Here is a 24,791-nt window from a genome sequence, read left to right on the forward strand (position 1 = left end):
TTAGCAAAACCTTTAATGAAACTGTGCTTCAGTTGGGAAAGTGGTGGTGGCGGGGTGGGGGGTGGGGGCTACCAAGTACACCACAGTGACTCTAAACAAAATTAAATTGCAAGATGTAAACATCAGAAACATAAATAAGTTTTCTTTTAATTAAAACTCAGGCCAGATTCAATTATCCACGTGCCAAGCAACTTTACATCAATTAACAGTTTTTTGTCGTGTGGGCAAAATAAATGAGCCCGTCTCCTGCGCGCTCTGCGTTGGCACTTATAACTCAGATGCCCCGGATTTGCCAAGCCAGTGAGGTGCAGGTTGATTTAAATTTGCCCTTTTAAATCAGACGTGGGGCACAGTAGATGGAAGGAGGGGGGGGCGGAGAGGGAGGGAACCTGGAGACAATAACTTAAGTTTAAGAACAAAAACAACTCTCAGGGTAAGAGTCCTTTGCTTCCCGTTGGATCTCTGGCTCTTCTAATCCACGGATATGTGATTACTAGAACCAGGTTCTGTAGGTTGTGCTGAATAAGCAGGTGTCTGTTTTACCCCAAGGCCAGGGTAAATGTACTGGGGACCTGGGAGAGCAGGAGAAGGGAGGCGGCCGTTTTACAGCCAGCCCGAGGTTGCAGACAGAATGTCCACAATACACGTGCCCACCGCGCAGTTCTGCTCGCGGGGCGCTCTGGGAGGGACTCGGGATCCGCAGCCGCAGAGCACCCCTTCTCCCAGTGTTTCCCCTGGACTGGGTTCCCAGCCCCTCCTGAGGGAGCCAAAACATCCAACTTCCAAGTTTCTTGGCACAAAAAGCGAAGTTCAGGGTCTCTGCCTCAAACTCTCTTTCTAGAGGTGGCACTAGGATCAAGTTGTCCCCCACGCCTCCCAGGCAGGTGGGTTCGCGTCCAAATAAATGTCAGGCTTGTCAGGAGCACCCCACAGCTTTGCTAAACCCAGGAATTCTGCGAAAACGCCCTAGTTTTAAACCTCAAAGAGGTCTTTGCTTCCTAGCAAAGCTGGCAAACTCTTTGCTCGCTTTTCCTGAGGCTTAATTTGGGTTAAATTCTACCACTTTTTCTAAATTACTCTTCTTAACACGATCCAGGAGATTTCTGGACTATGACAAAATTACCAGGTACCCCTGAGTGCGTGTGCATGTGTGTGTGTGTGACTTTTCTTTCTTTCCCTTCCCCAGTGTTCTCTAACTCGGACAATATAGAAATACAAATTAGAAACTTTAAGAGAAATGACTGGGCTGGGAAGGTTAGACTGCAAAGGGAAAGAGGATTTTGCAGCGGGCCCCTCCCCCTCCCACCATATATAATAAAATAGACAAGCCTAGCTTACAAGTAAGCCTCCAGGATGCTTCGATGGGGAGTTAGCTTTAATTATGCACACTGTGATATCATTCTCCTTTCCAGCTTGGGAAAGAGTTAATTCTTTCCCAAAGACCTTGTCTTCTCAACCTGATTCAGAGATGCAATAAAATATGAAGCAAATTTATGATCTGTTTCAAGCATTTTATTGCTGTATTTTTAAATTCATATATGCACATATAAGAACTATGATCTGTGAATAATTTGAAATGCTATAGTAGAATGATACATTTTAGATAAAACATAACCATATCTTTATATAATTGTCTCAGATTAAAATAAAAAAGAAAAATAGATTTCTAATGTGGGCCAAACTGAAAAACTAATGACAGCCATAAACTGCTAACCAACCATAAATTAACATCTTCATCAAATGCTAAAATGGTATCAGTGGTTATATAAAGCAATTATTATTTCTCCTTATAAGTTTTAGAATAAAGTTCAGGGATATTTAAAGGATCCATTATTTACAAATGCTTCACAATCTTAAAGATTTCACATTTTATTAAGAGGATGGTTGCCACTCAAATCTGCTCTGTTAATAGATATGTTTAGAGATGAGAATTTAGATTTAAACATAAAAATGCTTCATGGCCTAAGCTCATTTTATGCATTTACTCTGCTCTGGCAATTACTGAAGAACTTGGTAAGAAGGATTTCTTTGTTAAATATCTTCATCTACTCTTTGAAAAGAGAAGACAAATAATACCTTATTGTAATGGGAGAGACCCAGGTTGTATACCTAACTGGTTAAAACATTAAATCATGCCCTGTCTACTCAAGTAAGTCCAACTACATTTGCCATGTACAGCTTCTCGGCGGAGCTATGGTCACAATTCTGGGGTCTGGCTGAGCCTGTGCCCTCCATCTGTGACATCCACGAAAAGAAACGGTTTTCTAAACCAGACCTCCACAGAAACCTGAAAAGCCATGGAGGGGAAAGGGAGTCTATCTTTTGAATGTCCCATATATCAGGAAGCAGGGTCAGGGAGTAACTGATTTAATTTTTTTTTTTTTTTTGAGAAGCAGCCGGCATATCTATTGTTAAAGTATAGATTTCTCAAGAGAGTGAAATTAAGGAAAACCTAGAATTACTGAACAAAGTAAGCTCTTTTTAAAATTTAGAAAAAAGAAATATTTTCGCAAAACCAAATTTACTTGGATTCTAGAGGATCTGCCTGGCATACACAATTAAATGATCTCTGCCACTCGGTGGTTGTTTACAGGAGGTTGCCCTACAGGGTAGTTACTGTGGATGAACATCTTCAAAGTTCAAGGATTAACTAAGGTCTTCAACTGGCTAAGTCCTCGGACCACTCTTATAGTTTAACTTTTTGGAAACATTGTTTGAGGACTTTCTTCTGTAGAAATGAATGCTATTTTACAGCTTTTGGGTAAGTGTAAAATTAGCTCAAAATAAAAAGTTTAAAAAGTGGATACTTAATTTCAAAATACAAAGGAACTACTTTCTGTATACTTTAAGATTCATTTAAAAAAAAACCCAAAAGTGATTTCAAATCTTAAAAAAAAATTCCATTTAAATTATAAAACAAAGACATTTGTAAAACTTTAAACATATTGGATAGTTCTTAGAAGTTGTGAAATAAAGTGTATTTCATTTAAACATTAAACACAAGAGACAGAAGAATTTACTAAAAAATTTGGATTATTTGTCAGGTAATAATGACATATATTTTATGTTAACTATAATGGCTCGTGCTTAGAAATAAATATTATATGGAGTAATGTTCTCTTGTAAACAAATAAAAATCTCAAACTAATACATGCTTTTAAGTGTTTAAATTTGACTCAATGATGAATCATTAGATATTTGTACCCTTATCTGTTATATACCTGTTATGACATTATAGTTACCTTTACCTCTAGTTTCTTCTATAGGCACAAAACATTGTAAGGGAAATAAAATGCTTCACGAGTCTATCTCTAAACATTTACTTTCTGTGTCTGCAATGTATCATATCTATCCTCATAAAAATGAATACATTTAGGAATTGAGAACATAAACTATACCTCAAAGAATTAACAATAAACTATATCAAACCCACTTAAAATTATCCAGCATAACCCCTGAGTATTTTTTCTACCCAGCTATATCCTGAATAGAAAATGCGTATTATTACTCACATGATCATGGCTAATTCCAGGCAATTAAAAATAAATTTTTTTAATTTACTCAATAAGTGTTTTTTAGAGTAAAATTGAAAGCAGAGATAATTATTTCATAGATTGCCCATTTAATGACAGGATTTATCCTAGTTGTTAACACTGAACTGACTAGTTGAAATACACAGGAACACCTTTAGAGTCTGAGACAAGTTCCTGTAAAATGTTAATGACTCACGGAGTGTTTCTTAGAGAAGCCAAGTGTCCAGTGAGATGCTATACATACAGTTACTGCAGGAGCCACATTTAATCCAAATCAACACCATTCTGTGGTGCTTGCTTTATTTATAGTTTGGATTTCAGCTTTATGAATACATAGAATACTGTCCAAGTATTATTCAGCTTCATTCATGATCTGTGGTAAGTGATCTGCAGAAAACAAAGACCACATCTAATGGGATCTCTCTTCTATTTTTTATTCTTTTACATCTTTCCACAGAATGACTGCAATTATGAAGAACTGTGGTCTAGCAAGGTCAGCCTGGTTAAAATAAACTTATTAAAAAACTTACTAGTCCCTGATATTTCTTGGGTCTGTTTTTATTATTTCCCACATACATAGCTAAGTTAAAATATATTGAAAAACACTCTGAATGTAACAATGAATGTACCTTTAGGGAGGGTATCAGAAAATAAGAACGCGCGCGCGCGTGTGTGTGTGTGCGTGTGTTTGGGTGGGGGGAGACAGGGATGTGAGGATATTCAGACAGCAAAATTATTCTCCAAATAACCTGCTGTTTGGAACCAAATCTTCTGTCACCGAACATGCTCCTAGTAAGGAAATGAGGACACACACTCATTCACCTGTGCTTTAAAAGTTGATTTATTGAATTATTGTTGTAAATAAAAGATAATTAAATAGATTTACAAAGCATTTGCTTTTCTTACCTAATGACTTTTTAAGATTTGCTTCCTCATAAATCCACATATATACCATTTTAAAATCAAAAGGTAATATTAAACAAACAATTCAGAACGACAGTTTTTTATAATATACGGCACTCCTGACTAAAATATATTTTAAACATAAGTATTGCCAAATTATCTCCTATTTAAAATGGTGCAATAGAGTTTTTCACAAATTAAATTGATCTTACTCAAGAAAAGTATTATAAATAAAGATTTAAGCTAGAAAGTCCAAACATCATTGATCACTGATTTAGATTAACACTATGAATAAGACTAAGTAATAATTGCTTTAGAGAAATAGTAGAGAGTTTTATGTGATTGCTCATTATAATTTAAAATAATGCTACAGGGAATGTAATCTTGGCTTGCTAAATTTTTCTTAATTGAGTATGTGAATATGAATATCTAATAATGCAGTTCAAGTAAATAATAGTTTGCAATATTGTGAATTTAATAGGTTAAAAACAATGCACATTCTAAGGGCACATAGTTCTTCTTTTATAATTATTGACATTATTTTATGCTAAGATCAAAACCTAAATAATTTTTGTGCTTTGATCTTTGAAATTGGTTTTAAGATTCCACTGTTCAATGAGAAGACATTTACAGGAAATGTTACCCAAATTATTTTTTTATGAGAAAATAAACAGAAGTCATCATGTAGATTTTGAGTTGTGACCCCCTTACCTTAGACTTGTGACCCCACACTTAATGATAAAATGAAGAAGATATAATTAAGTGTGCCAGGAAAACCAAAAGAAGGCGGATAAATGTTCCCATGTAGGTTGCTTAGCAGCATGCCTTATTTAGTGCTAAATAGCTTTTTTCTTAATACCTTCAGAGCATTTAGTTTTTGCTACTAGATGCTTCATTATTGTTAGTCATTGATATAAAACAATATTATTATTCATTTCCTTTAATTTGAAACTTTGGGGAGGCTATAAAAATGAAAAGATGGGTTTTTATGATATGTAAAATATAGTTTTTAAGACATTTTAGAGCCTCAGTAAGGTTTGGTTTGGCTATTTTTGGTTTGGCTATTTTTGTCCCAAAATCACAATACCCGCTGTATATGTTTTATTGTGTGTAATTAGGCACACAGTAATTTCTCATTACAGAACACTACTTTGGAATAAGTGATGGGAGGCTAGATCTAGAGGTAAATCAGAATTTTAAAACTGTTTTAAAGAGATGAATTTATTACTTACAAGGACACTTAAGATAAATTAGTTGTGTATGTGTTGTTTTCCCTAATAAATTGTGTGTTCTTGAAGAAGGGTAATCCAGTACATAACAACATATCTAGAACAGGGGGAATGCTCAATAAACGTTTGATTGAATTAATGAATAATGAACTATGTAATGACTAAAAAGTTATTCCCTTTAACAAATACATAAGAACAGTTTTTAAAAGGCACAACTTGTTAAAGTATCTCCTTTACAACTTTATGTTTGCATATTGCATTACACTTTTCAAAAATGAATTCACACATCTTACTATGTTTAAGCCTCATCATGAACCCTCATGTCAAAAGGCCTTATTATTTTTATTTTGCAAATAAGGAACTGAAGCAATGAGAGGCAAAATAATTTGTCGATGATAACAAACTAGTCATATCATAGCTGGAATCCATGTCTTCTAACTTATTTCTCCATGACATTTTTTCTATTCATAAACACGCTTTAATGACTAGATGTAAGCCTTTTACAGGACTCTCTTGTTTTGGTTCCACTATCCATTCCTTTTATATAATATTTTCTCAACCATTTTGTTTATTCTTACTTTCTATTCTAAATTCCTGTATGCACTTCTAGTTATAAGTTAAGCATAAATTAGAATTGAATAATTTCCTGTGTTCTCTCTGTAACATCGCAAAAGTGTACTACTGAGACAAATGTAAGCACATGGAGGTTTCTACTTCAGGTCATATGGTGGACTAGATGTCCTCCTAGTATAAAAAGAATGGGCTATGATTTGTGGAAGGCAGAAGATAAACCCTAGGGCCCAAGCTGGGTGTGTGTGTGTGAAATCAAAGACTCCCATACAAAGCCAAGAACTCGCAAACTGAACATCTTTAGTAGGTGAACTAGAAAGAAACCTTGCTCCACAGAGCAAGACTGTCAGTAGACTTGCCTCTCTCAGCGATGGTGAAGGAAAACAAAACAAAACAAAACAAAATAGAAAGTGTCTCCCATCTATTCCTAATCATAGGGCTGCTTTGTAGCTGATTTAAGGCTAGAACCCACATTACCTATGTATCTCCCACCCTTCATCCCCTCTCAAGCCGCAAACTTAAAGTGATGTGAATTTGATAATAACATCAGCAGTCAGGCAAAAAAAAAATCAACTTCTCCCTGAAGGAATGAGTTTTAAACTCAGGTCTTAAAAAATTTCCAGAGATAAAATTCCAAGGAATACGGGCTCAATAAACAAGCCATAGTGAGTAAGAGTTACAGAAACAAACAAACTATAGAATCAGAACCACGAGACACTAATGATTTAGAAACATCAGATACATAATATAAAATAGGTTTCTTAATGTACTTGAAGAAATGGAAGAGGATACTGAGCATATGATGAAGGAAAAAGACATCAGAAATGACCAGGCAGTGGGCGCCTGGGTGGCTCGGTCAGTTAAGCGTCTGCCTTTGGCTCAGGCCAAGCCCCACATCAGGTTCCCTGCTCAGCGGGAAGTCTGCTTCTCCCTCTGCCTGCCGTTCCCCCCAGCTTGTGCTCTCTCTCACTCACTCAAATAAATAAATAAAATCCTAAAAAAAAAAATGACCAGGCAGATAAGAAGAACAAAAGAGAGTTCTCAAACTGAATATGAAATCATTGAACTTATTAGCAAATTCAGTGAGATCAGAAAAACTGAAAGCTGACAAGTTGGGAGCTGGTACCCTGGCTCAACATCAATCAACCCACAGAAGGGAGAGGGTCGTAAGGCCCTAAGGATAGAACATAACAGATCTAGAACATCTCAAGGAGAATGAAGGTAGTCATGGACTCTGTATGTGTGTTTGTGTGTGCGTGTGTGTGTGCAAACTATAGGGGTTGGGGACAGAGTTTGCGGCAGCCCGGGATAGAGGATGGTGGACACAGCAGTGGGAGGAGAGGTAGGGGAGGAATTTTTAGTTCCTGCTTTGGCCTCTCCCCCAAATTAAGTATCCGATGGATACAGTTTACATCAGGGGGTGAAGAGATCATAGCAGTTAGAAGCAACAGATTAAATATATATGTACATATACATATATATAGTAATATGAATATATCTTTAAAAATATAGAGCTTAATAAGAAAATTAAGAAGGATGTCATATATAGAAAATTCGTTTATGTAAATTAACATGCACACAGGTAATATGTTTTATAAAAATATAAACTTATGAAAAGACAAATATCAAACACATTAGAATGTTTCCCTATGATGGGGAGAAGTATAATGGTGAAGATTAGAGATAAGAGAGAATAAGTAGACAAAGCCAGAGGGGCCTTGCTTGGACAAATTATAATTGTGTACCATAAACTAAAAACGAACTCCATGGATGAGATAAAGAGCAGATTAGGCACACAGTATAGAGACTAAATTCACAGTGAGGTCTAAACAAATTACCTAGAATGTAAAATAGAGGTAGAAAATATGGGGAGGAAAGGTCAAAGAACATGGAGTATAGAGTGAGAGGATCTAATAGAGTCTGGGAGAGGTACTACTCAGAGGTTCTGGCTAAGAATATTTCCTACCCGATGAAAGACACATTCTCAGACTTGAGGCACTGTGACATGCAAGCGTGATAAATAGAGACTAAGAACATCAAAGACAAAAAGAACACATTAACGCTATCAGAGAGAAGAGGCAGACTGCCCTCTGAATAATTAAACTAATGGCTAACCTTTTGATAGCAACAATGGAAGCCATAAGAACATGCAGAATCTTCAGAGTGCTAGGAGAAAATAGATTTGTGCGCACAGAAAAATCATCTTTCAAGAACAAGGGCAAAAGTAAAGATGCTTCTGATCAACCAAAAACAGAGTTTAGCTAGCAGAGCCTCACTAAGAAATGTTTAGAGCATGTACTTCAAGAAGGAGGCTATACATGCTAGAACATCTACTTATTATTAAGTACTGTAAGTATTTTATAATGATACTTTAATAATCTGCTTTCTTAAAAACAAAAGCATGATCGTAGAAGTTCCAATCCACGCAACGCAAATTAACTGAATTTTATTACCTGCTTTTCCTGTTTAAATACAGTAGCATCATTTAGGTCAGATGCCAATCACCGGGTAAGCTGAAATTAGAAAGCTTTGAATCATGGACACAATGCTACACTGTGGCACATAAAATTATACTGCATTCCATAACAGTGTAACTCAAAAGAATACAGATAAACTCCAGGTCCAAAAGGTGATGTGTCAAGAACAAATACTGCGATCTGGTTTCTCAGTTTATATAAATGGAAGCATTTAGGAAAGAGTTCACTGCAATACTGGTATAGCCCTCAGAGTTTACACTAAAACCAGATGCTACCATCAATCCTGTCATGATTTTAACATTTGCTCTTAACGACAAACCTAATACTAACGTCTCAGGCAAATGCTGAATATATAATAGGTTCTGTGTGTTCTTATACATTAAATCTTCTCAGTATCTAACTTAACATGAGTGGTCTTACATAATGAGAAATTTTGTTGCATTGAGCCATAGTATACAAAGTAATAAAGAACATTTATGGATGATTAAATATTGAAGTGAAGTTGGAGCATTTAATCTACTGCAAAACTCATTTAAGGCAAAAGTACCCAGGTGATATAGACATTATTGATATTACACTTGAAGGGAACATTTTCATCCAGTTTATCTCATGGAAATTTAGTTTCCTTCTTCTCTGAGAATTTTGAATTTGTTAGACTGTGTCCATTTCCAGCACAAATTTCCACTAGTACATAAAGTGGGATTTTACATATTAGAGAAGAATCTGAGTGACTTAAAAAAATCCCACAGTGCCAAATTTATTGTGGTACATTTACCATGCATGATGAGCAAAAATCACAATATGTAGCAAAACAGAAAAAGGCTATTTTGAGTTTATCATTATGCTGATTATGATGTCTATTTTCATGTCAACAACCTCTTTTAGTTTATGATGGGTTTTGTGACCAAGTACGAACTGGACTGATCGCAGATCAAATATAAATTGGCACTTTTTAAACAAACAAACCAACAAACAAAGCAATTATATTTGCAGAAATTCAAGACAGATAGATGAGCCGAGGACATTTAGGTTAGTTCAGATAGATTTCTTTTCTTTCCTTATCACTTCTTTTAAGATCTTACTTTGTACCTAAATAAAACATCAGAAGCTGGATGCTGAATACCAAACAAAAGGCGACTGTAGTTTGCTTCCATAGGTTTAGCATCAATTATTTCTAAATCAAAATAAGTTAAAAGTACAACCAACAATTGCTTTACTTCAACAATTGCCAAAAATCGGCCTGGACATTTGCTGGCTCCAAATCCAAATGGCAATAGGAAATACTTCAGCTTTTTCCCGTTTTTGAAAAAGGCGGTTTTCTTCTTACCATCTTCTACAAAACGATCAAACCTAAACTCCTGTAGAGAAGAGATAAGGAGTTTAGTTAAAGTGCAAAATTTACATGAAATAGTTTGAGGTCAGGTCCACAAAGTTGCCCGCTCTCTCTGTCTTTCTGAAAAGCCTCCTCTGAATCCTGCAAACGCCCAGAGAGTAAAACTTGACTAGGTGTAAATTGGGGATGAACTTTCAAAAAAACTCAAATGCTACTAAGAAATGACTTCTCCCTTATCATGGTGAAATAAATGCACATACCTATATGACTTCTCTTCCTAATTCGCATCTCTCTCTTATGCTGAGGCTCCTACATGTAGAGATAGTCTCTGTATTTTTGTTCCCTAAGATGGTCCCACTTGGTGGACTGATGCTGGGTAATAGGTAAGGACTCCTGCACGGCCACGGGATATTGACTTCTATTGGCCACAGGAGCTGCCTAATATGCTTTTTCTAGTCTTTCCTGATGGATGAGGACTGTGAGCTTAGGATTCAGTGTTTATGTTTGGGTTAAATAGACATAAAATGAAATTTGAAATTCACATGTAGCACTATAGAGGAACTGAGCCACCAAACCCATCTTGCTTGTTTTTTGATGTTGTACTGAATTTCTCCTAGCGTGGTGCTATTACAATGGACTCTCTTTGGGCTATCTCTAGGATGGCAGGTATTTCCAATATGTTTTCATAAATAAGTTACATTAACTTGTTACAGAAAATTACGGGACTGGTTTATCTAGGGTGTTTAGCCTGGCATTAATTTACTCTCACATGAGTTTCTTAGAAGAAACTAAATGACCTTATTTCAGCCCATGGTGAATTAAGCCATTGATTAAATTAATGCATGTGGCATGCATGAAAATGACCAAGTATTTCCTATACTTGGTGCTCATTAGCATTAGACCTGCTCAGCACACAAGTTTGATATGAACTACATGAAGTCAGAGGCAAAGAAGCAGGTCAGACTGAAAGCATTTCATGTTACAGTGAAAACCCTACAATATGTGGCTGGATTCTGACTCCATCGCAAATGATCTAATTTTCTCACTCAATATGAATGCCATCAAAATAATTTCCTTTAAAAAGTACTAGGCTTGTCTTCTTCCACCTAGATACCTATTTTGATAAAGATTCATGCTTGGAAAGCACACTATGGGTGGTTTCAATTCCCCTCCAACTTGCAAGTTGGTGCAATCATAAGGGCAAATTAATCTACATTAGAACACAAGTATTTTCCACCCCCACAGACAGTTCTGGGATGCATCTGAATAGGATCTAACTAGTGCTAAACTAAAAATATCTGTGCCCCCCTGTAGTAATGAACTAGGACACTCTTGCTGACATGCACTTTGTTACTGGAGATAGAGTACAATATGGTACTCTCTCCTGATGACCTTTTCCGTGATTGGGGCCCAAGCCTGCTTGCCTGAGTTAAGGACTGGTGCTGCCACCTTCTCACTGACCAATCTGAGGAGAGAATGCTCCACAGGAGCTCCTCACATAGTCACATCAGTTCAAGTTAACTTACTCATGAAATAATTTGTTGGAAAAAGATCTCACTATTGCCACACTCATTAAGCCAGGAGATAGAAAAGGAAAACTTGACTTGGGTTATGACTTCAGAGGGTCCCGATTTCGTAAATAAGCCAACAATTGCTTTATTTCATAGCTGTCCTGTTCTTCTTTGTGAAAGTGAATGTACTGCCGTCTGAGAGGCCAGTAGGATAAATGCATTGATGCTCCCCCATCCCTGTGACCTATAGGTAGTGTTCACCTTCAATTTCCTCAAATTTCTACTCAATCAGCAATGTCACTCCTCTAGTTTTCTACCACCTTCTATCCCATTTCTTTATAGTAAACATCTTAGAAATTCCTACTTAGTTGTTTATATTATGAAACAAGAACAGGAAAGACCAACTTCTTTTGCTCTGTTACTACCATCAAGCTCAAAGGGCACATAGGCATAAATATATTTTTGAGTTGAGATTTATTTTCAATTTGTTTTCCATTGTCAGGGCATGCAGAACTAGAGCAGAAACCAAAGGACAGACCTGTGGCAGAGGCTAGGGAGATTGTCTGGTTCTTGCCAAAAAGAGAAGGGGTATAACAGTCTCACCTGTAAGATTCTGGGGTCACAGTGACATAGAATAAAGTGTTATGAGCTCAAGGTGCATGCATTCATTTGGAGGAACTTAAATGCAGGCCTTGTCATGTTGATGTAAACTCTTTGCAGTCACCCTAATAGCTCAGCACTTCACAACTGAAGACAGTCAATTAAATGCCATATTATTAAGCGGATGAGAATAGAGAAATCATAAAAGAAAGGGTATGACACTGTAATTCCCCATTACTCCTCTCATAATTTTTGTGGTTGACTTCTGAACATCTTTCTTCTGCTGAAGTTTGTCTAGGCACCCATCACGGTAATCACACTGCTCTGGCCTGTGACTGAGGATAGGGTGTGTAAATAAATCTCATCACTGTTACAGAGGAAACGTCTGTGAGGACATCTGATAGAACTTCCTTTCTTGTGAACAAAGAAAAACAAATGAACAAAAAAAAAGGTTAATGACCCCTTCTCCTCTGGACCTAGGTCTATGTGATTCTGATGCTGGCAACAGCTATGGTCACCAGGTTGACAATGGAGCTAACCCACAGGAGATGGCAGAGACAAGAAATCCCAGGATATCGGAGTTGTCACATTGTCTTATTTATCTCTGTATTTTCAAAGCACCCAACATAGTGCTGTGTACATAGTAGAGGTTCCATATACATTTGTTGAATTAATGAATAAATACATGACAATAAAGTATATTTTAAAAGCAATCTTCAGGCTTCTGAAGAAAACACAGATATTGAATGAGTAAATAAACATGTAGAGAATGAAGCGTAGATGAATATTCAGCGTTCATAAATAGAGAATGGTATAATATTTAGCACTAGAAATCAAGATTGGATACATGATACAATTTTCTGGATAGAAAAGAGTTTTGGTACAAGTGACTGAGGAGCCTAATTTGTGTGCTCCAATATTGTGTTTAGTTCAGTTTAAGAGATTTGTTTTGAGCACTTCCTGTATGTGAAACACTGAAGTTAAAAAGGCATTAAAACGTAGCCTTGCTGAGGTGGGTGACATACAATATAATCAGGGTTCGTATTCATTCAGTTATCATTTTGGGTGTAGGAATCCAGAGTAGAGGAAAGAAAAGTTTCTAAAATAAGAACTGCCAGTGTTTTGAGTGGATGACTAAGGGGCTACACTCTTGCCCTGGGTTTACAATCAGCCCTACTGGGAGCAAGATGACAGAGTTCCTTTTTATCTGCATGACTTAAATTCCAATTCGTTTGTACTAGCTCGAGAGAGTGTGCACATCTCCTCCCAGCTCTGCGTTGAGGGTCTTCATATTAGTCACATGAAATCAGTCACGTGGGAGTATTTAAACCACAAACATTGAGAAAATCAGGGCTTTTCAGAGGGCTGTTTTACCAGCACACTGCTGATTCCAACATAGTGGGCATGAAGGCCAATTTACCGGTATGGCAGAAACCCTCTCAACACGAAGCACTTAGCTCTGAGAACACAGCTGTGTGATAAGGCCAATTCCCTGAACTCTAAGCTCTTAAAGACAAGGACCTTTTAAATTTCTGTGCGCCCCATTGTGTCCATCAAAGTACTTTTTGGATAACAGATGCTCAGTATACATTTGTTTCCCTGAAGTAGACTGGTGGCATGATCTCTATTCCAATTTGAGGTACAGACAAAAAATTAGAGTATTTCCTCATTTGTTATGACTAGCATATTTGTAGAACAGTGACAATAATCAGAACAATATTGAGACAACAGTTTTTATAGTGATTTAGAATTTATTCAAGGGCTTTCAAATTCGTTTTATCATTTCAGAGTCCCTACACGGCTGAGAAGTTAGATAGGGCAGACTTGCATGAGGTCAGGTAAGGTCTTTCAGCTTCAGAGGTTTTGGGAGTGCTCCAGTGGCTTTGTAATTACTTTGTTGTTTCCCTGTGTCCTTACTTTAGGAGGCTACATGGCTGCGATAAAGTGTTACCACCCTAAAAGTTTGCTGTTTCTTCCCTATGGCTCAACAGTGTTTCCAGGCTTCCCTTTGTACCTTACCACCTCTGGCCACAGAAAAACCAACCAATAGATTTGCTCCTCTTCATAGTTCCAGGTTGGGATGCTGCATTTTGGCAGAAAGGAAATCATCACCATTTACCAATTATGTGAGCGCCAGTTGCTTGAATTCTGGCTAATAATAGATGTAAAGTTGAGGAAGCCTTCAGAAAAATTTAAAAAGCTATCTATTCTTAAATTATCTAGGCTTTTTTGAACAGCATTTAGACCAACGAAGAGAGGGAAAAGAAAACTGAGAAGGGGTGTTTCCTGTGCTCTCTCTCTCATTGTCTTCAATTTTAGTTGCCAATTGATTTCCCATATAGGCAAGAGCCACCTAAGTGGCTATTATTACAATAAACTAAGCACCCAATACTCAGAAAAAGAATAATTCTTTACACAGAAGTTACATGTTGATAGCTTATAGACCAAATTAGGTCCCCAAACACTTTTTGTTTAGCCCATGTTGTGTTTTTAAACATTGTTTATCCAAACCTTTAAAAATTCTAAAGTTTACCCCAAAATCTGTTTTCTGAGTTTTTTTTTTTTTAATGACAGCCATGCTAGGCCTATGTGCCTGTAAGAGCTGAAGGCTAATTCAAAAGTAGCCAAATGGTCTTATTTAGATACCTCTGGGCTCTCCTTTCCTCATAGATTTTACCACTCCTGATAGTATTGTTACATTTATACACAAGCCACTTCATCCATTTGTTCTAGTTAGGCCCAGTACATATTTGAATATGCAATATCGGTGGTGATTTAAAATTCTAATTGAAGTGTATTTTCACTTTCAGAGCATTCATTCCTTCCAGCATCCCCTTATTTATTCGCCCTGTGGACACCCTCGTATGCTAGGCACTAAGAATGCGGAGAAGGCAGTGAGCGCTGGGGTCTTTCCACTTCTGGAGCTTACAGCCTGTGGGAGCACAGACAAACCAACAAATAATTGGAAAACAGCAGGTGCTAGGCACTATAACAAAGGTACAAGAGGCCACAGAGTGGGCAATGGCAAATTCTCTGAGGAACGTAATGAGGTGGGAATCAGGAACACTGCCAAAGAAGCGGTGATCAAGGGTGATTCTTGTGGAGTCATCTGGAACCTTTTGAGTGGACAAAGAGGAACATTCTAGGAATAGAGAGGTGTGTGAAGGAAGGCCACGGACTCTTTTTGGAATGTGATATTCTAGAGTCTCTTGGGCTTGAACATCCTGAAATCATGCCTCATTGGGTTGGGAGAACCTATGTTCTGCGAAGGCTCTTCAGTATCTGTGTCCTCAAAGAAGAACTATACTTACATCTGGAGCTGGTCTTCTTCAAGTTTCTGGACTCATAGCTACTGTCTGTTTTCTATATCTAAGGCCTGGTCTTCCCGTTCAAGATCTATAGGGCACAAAAGATAGGCAGTGGGGAATATGAGCCTCTGAAGAGCTTCTGGGTCTGTGTTCTCAGTGACAAATGGCCAAGGGCAGAATTTCCCAGGATTTCCTTCTCTTTTTTACTGTCAATGGATGGTGGTTTCAGATGGGCATCTGTTCTATGAGCATCTATAGCACCTACTTATTGTCATCCGAAGTTCATAAAAATGACAGGAATAAATCTATTTGTCTGATAGCAGTAGGTGCTCCGTAAATGTTCACAGAATGAATGATTATGTAAGACCTTGCCACATCATATAAAAATGATTCTGAACCATGTCATATTTTTCTGTGCCAATAATGATCAGCATTCCACAACTAATTTCAAGAAAACAATGTTGGCAAAAAAACTAGCTAGTTAATTTTGGAGACCAAAGAACAGTACCGCAAAAACAGCGGTAAATTGGTAAACATTTATCGTGTATTTGCTGATAACTTTAATGTTGATTTTACTATCATGATATGAATGGTAAACAATGACTAGTGGAACAGTCACATAATGAAAATAATAAATAGACATTAAATAAAAAAACTATAGATAGAAATAAAAGTTAAAATTTAAAATATTTTTTAAATATTAGTTATTATTTGCCCTATTTACTGAATATCTGTGTGGAATAATTTTTTTTTATATTTACAAATGTGGAGACAAAGCTAGTTTTCCACAGAATGTTCATTCACTTACTAATACCCTACTTCTGATTTGTTATCAGCTACATATAATGCCTCTTCTTCTGAAACACATAGAAACCATGTGTATACTTTCCCCCTCACTTAAAAAATTTTGCCTTTGCTCATGAAATAGATGCAAATTATCTCATTGTATTTGGAGTCTGTCCTCTTCTTATTAATTTCCAAAATTCAACACTATTTTCATCTAGCGTGGCTGCAAAACATCTAACCTAGAAATGGTTTAAAAGTGATCCCCCTATGAACTGCTCAAAAAGAGCACAGAAGTTTACCTTTGAAAAATAGCATTTCATATACAAAACCACTGTAGTAAAAACAGTACTTCATGAGACACACAGGCAGAATATGACTGCATTCAATTTGCATGCAGGTGGTGAACCTCTGAAGTGGTATTAAGGGATGAGCCAGGGTGGATTAATTTCCAGTCTTTGATATTCATTAACTCCAGCTTCAGAAAAAAATACAAGGAGATGACACAATTACCCTCAGAGCTTCACCCGTGAGCAGCAGCTTTACAATCTCAGGTTCATAATGCCATCCTGATTGATCAAAAAGGGGCATATACCTTTGGTAAGAGGTGAAAAAGTATATGGGCTTAACTACGGCAATGATGGTGCTCGATCTGGGGACAGTAAACCCCACTCTAGAAACACTTAGCAAAACAGTCCTCATTCTTTATTCTCTAAGCCACCTGTCATTAGCTAGCCCTCCATGGTTTTCAATAATTCTCTGCCGAGCAAAACCTATTTTTGGCCTAAAGGTAATGATGGTCAACGTAAAATGCCCATTTCATTTGAAGAAGCCAGCATTTAGTCTCATCATTCTATTTCTATTTATAGACCACAAAACCTTTGAAGAGGGATCCTTAGGAAACACTTCAGTAAGTAGGAAAATTTTCCCATTGGAAGGCAGAACAGAAGTCATCAATCCGTCTCAAATTCCTTCTGGAATGAGGTGGCAGAAGGAAACCACGGAAAGACAGTGTGAGGAAGAGGAATGTGCTTGCAGTTTATCTAAGAAGTAGCAACAAGACTGCCTAATGCTTGTTTACCTCTGGAGCTTCAAAGATTTCCGGGTCATAATGTATGGCTGGAGGAAAGATGGCTACCAAGTCCCCCTTTCGCAAACAGTAGTCCTGTGTCTCTGACTGTAGAGTCAAATCCTCTTGAACAAAACGCATGATGCTTGAAAATGAGCATAGTCGTAAAACCTCGAGAACGGTGCTTTCTGAAGGACACAAGCAAGCAACAGCTTATTAAAACATGACTGCTCCTGAACAGTGTTCTCAATTTGTCATTAAGCTCATTACCAATAGCTTTGATTGAAAAGGGGACCCTTTTCTAATCAGATCCATTGAGCACCAAGGGGAGAGCCCTGGTGGTCTTGGACTCCCAGAGCAATGAGGAGGCGGGGGAGAGAGCTGTGACCTGGCCCCAGTCACAGACAGAATGCTGCTGTGCTGTACTTGGGCAGACAGGTTATTAGCTAGGATTTTTGTAGGAAGGAAAGGTTTGCAAGAGAGAAATGCTGTGTGATAGGTATATCCATTGGACATTAAAACCATCTCCCAGCTGAAGAACGCTGCTGGTGGGTTACTTCACCACCCTTCAGAACAGCTACATCTTTAAAGCCAGGCTTAGGCATTTAATAACCACTTAGGCAGTTAATAGTAAAGTAACTGTAGTAGTGCTTTCTTCAATGGCTTAACACTTAATTTCTTTTATGCTAGCTGTAAATAAAATGTGGGTCAGCATTTGTTGGAAAAATTTCAAAGAAGAAAAGACTTTCATAGGATTCAGAAGAAAACCGTATTTTCCTCAGCATCCAGAGAAAATAATAGCCACCATCATAACCTGGAAGATTCCAGAAGCTGAATGTCCTTGCTTTCCCAGTGGCCTTCACCTTTTGCTCCTAGCACGACAGATTTTATGGCTAATTTCCGGCAATTTATCCTGGCAGTTTGAGGAGGAATTCCTTTGGGAATAATATGCATAATTTGCATAAATCATTCTGATAGCATGCATATCAGCATGTAGCTCCTGTCTAGGTCTGCGTCTCTGTCTTCATAATCAAAACTGACTATGTTTTCACCAGCGTGAATGGGTCCTAGAATATAAAGCTTGATCCTTTCTAATCAGCAATGTGAAAAAGAGCTCCAGTTGAGCATCTTCCCCCTTTCACATGGTAACAAATCGTTGTGTTTATGGCTTGCAATTTAGACACACACACACACCAATTTCTTGGTGTTCAGCAAAGCTCAGAAACATAGAGTACTCAATTATTAGATTATAGCAGTGCACTGGTCAGTTCAGTGAGGGCTTGCATCAGCGAAAAAAGAAAAATAAATGCTATTTCACTAAAATTTAAATCTACGCAGAGCTTGCACAGGGATATCAAGTAGCTTTGGGTGCCTTCTCCCTGGACATTTTCCCCTCAGCGTGCATTTGTCTAAAGAAATGAGGCTGCGGTCCACTCTGTGTGGCCAGTGTGGTGATTCAATGTGACGTACAGTGAAGCTGTGCATATTCTTTTGGACTGCCTTCGTTATTATAATCAGGCAGAGTCAAATCGGTTTGTTGGTGATGAGGCCAGAAAAGAACTTTGGTTTTGGAACGTGGACCCTACTGCAGATAGCCACAAGGCACTTGACATGACGGATTTCAGCTGGCAGGACACCAGTGACCAACATTTCTATGGTGAAAAGCAAGGGTCAGCTTCCCAGGTATGGCTGCTGGCTCTGTTGGATCAACAACAGCACAGCACCATTTTCGCCTGTGGTGTGAAATGGTAGCTGACATATGTAGCAGTGCTGTTCCCCCAAGTCCAGTAGGCGTGTGGGAAGAAGAAATGCAAAAGCAAAATCATTGTGGGGTGGCTCTGTGGCAGGGCAGGCATTTACCAGTCCGAATAACATGGTCCCATCCGACTGGCCAATGGGCTCGAGGGAAGCATGGCAGCTTGCGCCCACTGCGGGATCGCAAATGACAATTGGGCAAGCATATCTTATGCAGAAGTTAATCACAATAATGGAGCCCAAAGTGTGGCTTAGCGGTCAGATCGTAAATGACAAATCTGTTTTACCTTCCAGTACCAGTTATGTGTGCAAGACGAGGTTGGCTCTCGCTCTGAGCGATCATGCCGATAATCATTAGATGACAAAAGTAATGAGTTGCATTATTATCAACAATGGAGGGGGGAGCTTCCATGGCTCTGCGTTACAACGTACAGACACAAAAGCCAGCAGCTTTTCCACCAGCCCCAGTAAGGACGCGGGCAGAGCTATATGTTGAGAAGAATGACAACTGCACAATAAAAAAAAATTGCAGCCTCTACTTGTAGTTGTCATAGTTGAGCAGACACCAGCCAGTGCCACTGACAGACCAGCTGGGCCCTGGGAGGACTTCCATGCTGCACCAGGAGGTACAGTAAATTATCCTGCACGGGAGAGCAACATCTGTTTCTGTGCTACTGCCGAACAAACAAGGCAATTTAAAACATACCAAGGGATAACCAAGCAACAAATGAACATGACCCTCATTTTCCCCCCCCTTCTCACACACGAGGTGTTAAACTTCATTGTGCAAGCACTCCACGAAAGAGAGGCCAGGTTGGTATTTGATAAGGTGTTGTCAGAGAGATTTTACATATTTCCAAAATGGAAAGAAAAAGCTTATAGTATTGTTATTCTTAGAATCCTCCTTCCCCCTGCTATCTTCATTTCTTTTATACCAAAGCTAGCACTCAGTTCTCAATTCGCTCTAGAATTAAAAAAAAAAAAACTTTCCATATACTTATAAATATTCAGTCTTTAAACCTAATTTGCTATACTTAGTTCACATGCCTTCAAGCATTTGTCTTCCAATTTCCACTGAATAAATGCGTACTAATGAGAAGTAGAGCAAGCTGCTGAGGCAAAGCTGGGTGACTTGGGTCTGGCCTGCCACCAGCTTGTGATAGGCGGGCAAATTGAGTTAAAATGAAAAGTCTTGTCAGCTGAAATTCAACATGGTAGCCAAACAGCAAGCTGTCAATCATCCAGCCAAAACAAGGGACTGTAGGTAATAAAAGGTCATTGTGATCATTAGTGCACTTGGCTTTCATATGCAAGTTAATTTTAATTAAACATGATCTCTATCTGTAAATGTTTTATAAAACTTATTGTACATAATGGATTGTTAATTTATACTAACATTTAGCAGGTAATAGGACCCTCTACTTATTAAATGCATTGTAGAGAAATGGCTATCAAGAATGCAAATATTTGGGGGATAATTTACACCAGGCACCACAAGGTGCCAACAATTGGAATTGTGATTAAGATAAGGCTGCCTGTGTTTTGTCAAGAACTGAGCTTTACTAACCAGTATACAGTAGGAAATTGGATTACAGAATTCCCACCATGAACTTACAATTCAGAGCCTGAACTACCTTCTTCACCTGGCTAGGAGAGATCTGTTTCTCTTTTCCGGATCTAAAAACATTCTGATTAAGTATCCCTTCTAAGCAAAAAGCTGGGGAATGTGTTGCGCTAAGATGCTTTACCATGTAACTGTGAAGGAAAATGGCAAACGAAAGGATATGCTGGTAGAAAAAGGCATGTACACTTTGTCTTTTGCCCTCAGATCTCCATTCTGGCTGTAATAATTAACAGATGATTCTCATTTGCAGATTTAAAGCGTTGAAGCAGCTCATGACAATCAATAATGCATGTAACGATGCAAATACAAATAAGCACATCCAAGTTTCTGCCTCACACTTAGGCCATGTCTGTATATGTGGAATGAATGTACTGTGACATGGCCAGGCTGTTAATTTGGGTCATCTTAATGATTGGTGCAGACTGTCATACCATCTGATTAGTCATGATGATCAGTGGATAGCAGTGATAGCTGGAGTGAAATGGACAGCCAGGCCCCACTACGGTCCACTGGGGCTGAACACTGGGCGGTCCTACAAAGGTGAACGAGGAGTGAGGACAGGAGGATCTGCGGGCAGCGCTCTAGAAGGTGTGAAGAAATGGAGCGAGGCTCCAGATGTGTGTGCACATTTTTACATAACTGCCTTTAAGACAGGTGAGAAAGTAAATTAGAAATTATAATAATCATGGACGCTGGGTAGCTCAGTTGGTTGAGCGTCCGACTCTTGGTTTTGGCTGGGGTCATGTCATGATCTCAGGGTGGTAGGATTGACCTCGTGCCCGGCTCCCCGCTCAGTGGGGAGTCTGCTTAAGATTTTCTCTCTGCCCCTCCCCCTGTGTGTGTGCTCTCTCTCTTTCTCAAATAAATAAATAAATCTTAAAGAAAAGAAATAATCAGATAACTTGAAGCAAATAACTAATTTTTAGCTCAACAACTGTATTTTAAATAAAGAATAAATCTGAATTGGTACAAATGTTTACTTTTACTCTGAATTGCAGACACAACCTTTAGTTTCCTGCTGAAATATATAGAAAGGTAAATTCAACATTCATATGTTCAATAAATGTTTATTAAGGTCCTACTCTGTTCAAGGCACTGGACCACTTCTACTGGTTAAAAAAAAAGAAAACAAAGCATATGGATTTGGCCTTCGTGGACACTGCAATCTGGACAGTTCAAAGTTGGGAGGTGCATATAAACAGGAATGCGCCACAACGTCCTCGAGAGGATTCTGCGCAATTTCTGAGCAGATACTTCTAAAGATGGCATTCAGAAAGTCCACTTTAGTAGAAAGTTATTTTTCACACTGAGCTGAAATTTTCCTCCTTTTAATTTCTACCCTTTCGACAAGACAAGGGCAAAAAAAAAAAAAAAGAAAGAAAGAAAAATTCTAATCCCTCTTCCACATGACAGCCCTTTAAAAATATTTAAAGACAACTATCACGTCATTTTTAAATTGTATGTCAGAGATGACGTGGCCTTTAGTCTTTTGACATCCTGGATGAAATCAATTAGCCAACCTGCCTCTTAAAAGGTGGCAGAAGTGGGTGTGGTGTTTAAACTAGAAATGTAGAGAGGAACTACTTTCTTTACCTTGCATACCAGACTTCTATTAATGTTTTGTTGGAAGCAGAGGAACAACTGATTTTTGAAATCATATCACCACTGACTTGTCTTAAGTTTTCTGATATTCCAGAGGTTATCAGCCCTGGCTGCCCATTACAATCACCTGAAATGGTTTAAAAAAAATAAATGCTCCATTCCAGACCAATGGAATAAGAACCACTGCACTAACTAAACCTTTGAATTAGTGGTTTTGAACCTTGGTTGCACATTGGAATCACCCGGGGGAGCTTTTAAAGCCATCAGCTTGCACCCCAAACCAATGAAATCAGAACCTCTGGGGGTGGGATCAGGTATGAGTAGTTTTTAAGGCTCCTTGGTTGATTCCAATGAGTAATCAAGGTTAAGAACCACCACTTTAAACACTTTTCTGCTAAGCCACACATTTCCTCATCCTAGTCTTAGGCAGTTGATGCTTGACCTAAGTACAATTCTTTGCATTCTCAGTTTCCCTCTCAATTCCTGTTTCTAGTAGTCATTGTATTATCTAAGTCTCTTAGCTTTGTGCTGAACTGATAATTTGATACACATCCAAATTGGTCTTTTTCACTTTTTGATCAACGTTTCTTTACCTAGAAAAATCTCAATATCTGATCTCTGGTGTACCCCTTTGTGAAAGACAACTCTCTCTTTCCTTCTCCAGAAAGAAGTTTCTAAATGAAGAAGAATTCATACTTCCTGAATATATCCATTGGAAAAGAGGGTTTTATTAAATTTATTGTCTAAATTATGTACGATTTTTCTTTTCTTTTAAAATTATTCATTTGAGAGAGAGAGCGAGCATACACATGTGCCAGCAAGAGGAGGTGCAGAGGGAAAGAATCTCAAGCAGACTTGCCCCTGAGTGTGGAGCTGAATGTGGGGCTTGATCTCATGACCCTGAGATCATGACCTGAGCCAAAATCAAGAGTCAGATGGTTAACTGGCCACCCAGGTGTCCCTGTATGATTTTTCAAATACACAATTATTTTTAATATTGAATGAACTTTTTCTCAAAATAATACCCACAACTGTGACAAACAACCGCATTGAAGATGTTAATGAGAACTGTATGTGTGTGTGTGGGGGGGGGGTATATAGGAACTCTATCATCATTGTAATTTTTCTGTAAATCTAAACCTATTCTAAAATGAAAAATTTATTTTTATTTAAAAAAACACCCACAAGATTCTGATGTGAACCTTAGTGATCCATATCGTTGTAAAATAGTGGTCAATGTCTCTGGCACAGTTCTGGAGCATTTTCCCCTTGCAGTGACAGTATTTTTGGGCTAGCTTTTAAGTGAGACCGAGCATCAATTTCTGGTTCTACCACAATCTAGCTGCATGCCTTGACTTGGTTAACTAATCTTTCTGAATCTTGTTGTCTAATAATTCAATGAAGATAATAATACTTGAGGGTTAAATAAGCTAATATATGTAAAGCAGGTAGCACAGTGCCTATCACATAATAAATAGTTGTTAATATTGTCATTCGTACTGTCTCATCTGGAAATTAAAAATATAGTTAACTCTATCATTATCTTGTTCAAATTATCTGATCTCGTACATGTGCATATCATGGCTAGCTTTGCTAAATCAAGATACAAAGAATCCCTCCCCTCTCTCAGCTAAGACAATAAAAAAGGACTCCAAGGATTCTGCTATCAGACAAGCCCAAGAGAAGCCTGGGGGTGGCCAGAAAACCCTTTATCTCCATTCAAGTTATTTAGCATCCTGGTATTTTCTCATCTATAAAAATCATGACAAAATAATCGCTGCCCCAATCCCCCCAGTATTTTGGTGAAGATCACAGGAAACAACGTTTGAGTCCGTAAAATTGCCTTAAAATTTTGCGGTCATTAATATATTTAATATCGACTACATCTAATACTCATCACTTGTTATTCAAGGATCTTTATCTTTTCTAACTGATCATTTCTTTCTGTTTCTTTCTCCTTACTAATTACAAACAATGGGCTTAGCAATTTTTGATAGAATTTTGTTGGAGAATCACTGCAGGCTTATAATTCTAGGGGAACATTTTATAATATATGATCTCCTTTTAAGAAAGTTGTGCAAATTTTGCTGAGCTTTGGTTTTATAGCACCTCCTTTTATTGCAATATCCCTCACTACCACCACATGTGTGACTATTCTCATTTTGGGGATATGTAATTGAACAAAATTAGGTGCCTGCAATTCGCCTGAATTACTCAGTTATTCAGTTCAGAAGTTATAATCCACTTTGACTTACGTTCTTCTTACTTAAAGCAGGTTTGTTTTTTTCATGTGTGATGCACAGAGAGAGCATGCCTGTGGGGTAAGATAAACTTGAATTTGCAACCAGCTTGGTTCACAAATAACTGAAAATGAAGAACACAACATGCACATTGTAGTAGGGATAGCACTGAGATTAAAGATTATTTTGGTGATAGAAATAGATGACATTTATTGAACCCATACTTTTTAAGTCATGTATATACATTATCTAGG

At 37.9% G+C, this 24,791-nt stretch overlaps 1 protein-coding gene across 3 annotated transcripts in view; it reads right to left on the reverse strand.

Moving 5' to 3' along the window:
* Positions 1-4,362: 4,362 nt before the first annotated feature.
* Positions 4,363-24,791, reverse strand: part of CYP7B1 (cytochrome P450 family 7 subfamily B member 1) — a 184,011-nt gene continuing 163,582 nt past the window's right edge. For 2 of the 3 annotated variants that reach the window (XM_073892825.1, XM_073892827.1), the window contains 2 exons: positions 17,329-17,504; positions 4,363-10,070 (listed from right to left, as the gene is read on the reverse strand). In XM_073892825.1, the coding sequence (XP_073748926.1) occupies positions 9,783-10,070; positions 17,329-17,504 (464 nt within the window). In that variant the 3' untranslated portion in view covers positions 4,363-9,782. Of the gene's footprint in view, positions 10,071-16,419; positions 16,726-17,328; positions 17,505-24,791 lie in introns of those variants that run through there. The other variant, XM_073892826.1, reaches the window with a different exon arrangement.

Source organism: Callorhinus ursinus, unplaced genomic scaffold (genome assembly GCF_003265705.2).
Source record: "Callorhinus ursinus isolate GAN/ISIS: 27379988/994484 unplaced genomic scaffold, GSC_fseal_2.0 scaffold5, whole genome shotgun sequence".
In the NCBI taxonomy this organism is placed as follows: Eukaryota; Metazoa; Chordata; class Mammalia; order Carnivora; family Otariidae; genus Callorhinus; species Callorhinus ursinus.